The following is a 476-nucleotide window of genomic DNA, read 5'->3' on the forward strand; positions in this document are numbered from 1 at the left end:
GCGCTGGAGTTCTTCGTAGTGGCGTTCCGCGTGCTGTGGGCGTTCGTGCTGGCGGCCGCGCGCTGGCTGGTGCGGCCCAAGGAAAAGAGCGTGGCGGGGCAGGTGTGCCTCATCACGGGCGCAGGCGGCGGCCTGGGCCGCCTCTTCGCGCTCGAATTCGCCCGGCGCCGGGCGCGCCTGGTGCTGTGGGACATCAACGCGCAGAGCAACGAGGAGACGGCGGGCATGGTGCGCCTCGTGTACCGCCAGCTCGCCGAGCCGCCCTCCCGCCCAGGTACCGCCGCGCTCCGGCCGCTTCCCTGTCACTACTGACACCTGCATGCGGGGCCCTGCCGGGGCGGCGGGAGGCGCGGCCGGGGCCCTTCCCCCGTGGGGCTGTCCTTGAGGGCTGGCTCCTGCTGGAGCCGAGCATCCAGGACTCCTTGCCCTACCCCTTCACTGCCCCCAGCAGGGCGGTCCCCGAGCCTCCAGGGCTG

General features: G+C 73.5%; 1 protein-coding gene across 1 annotated transcript in view; it reads left to right on the plus strand.

Annotated features, from left to right (window-relative positions):
* The window catches only part of RDH10 (retinol dehydrogenase 10), a gene marked incomplete at its 5' end in the record, with an annotated part of 62,864 nt that continues 62,388 nt past the window's right edge, over positions 1–476 (plus strand). The window contains one exon of the mRNA XM_019519145.1: positions 1–274. Coding sequence (XP_019374690.1) covers positions 1–274 — 274 coding nt within the window. The remainder of the gene's footprint in view (positions 275–476) is intronic.

The sequence above is a fragment of the Gavialis gangeticus genome, unplaced genomic scaffold (genome assembly GCF_001723915.1).
Source record: "Gavialis gangeticus isolate Ggan-Ray unplaced genomic scaffold, GavGan_comp1, whole genome shotgun sequence".
NCBI classification, from domain to species: Eukaryota; Metazoa; Chordata; order Crocodylia; family Gavialidae; genus Gavialis; species Gavialis gangeticus.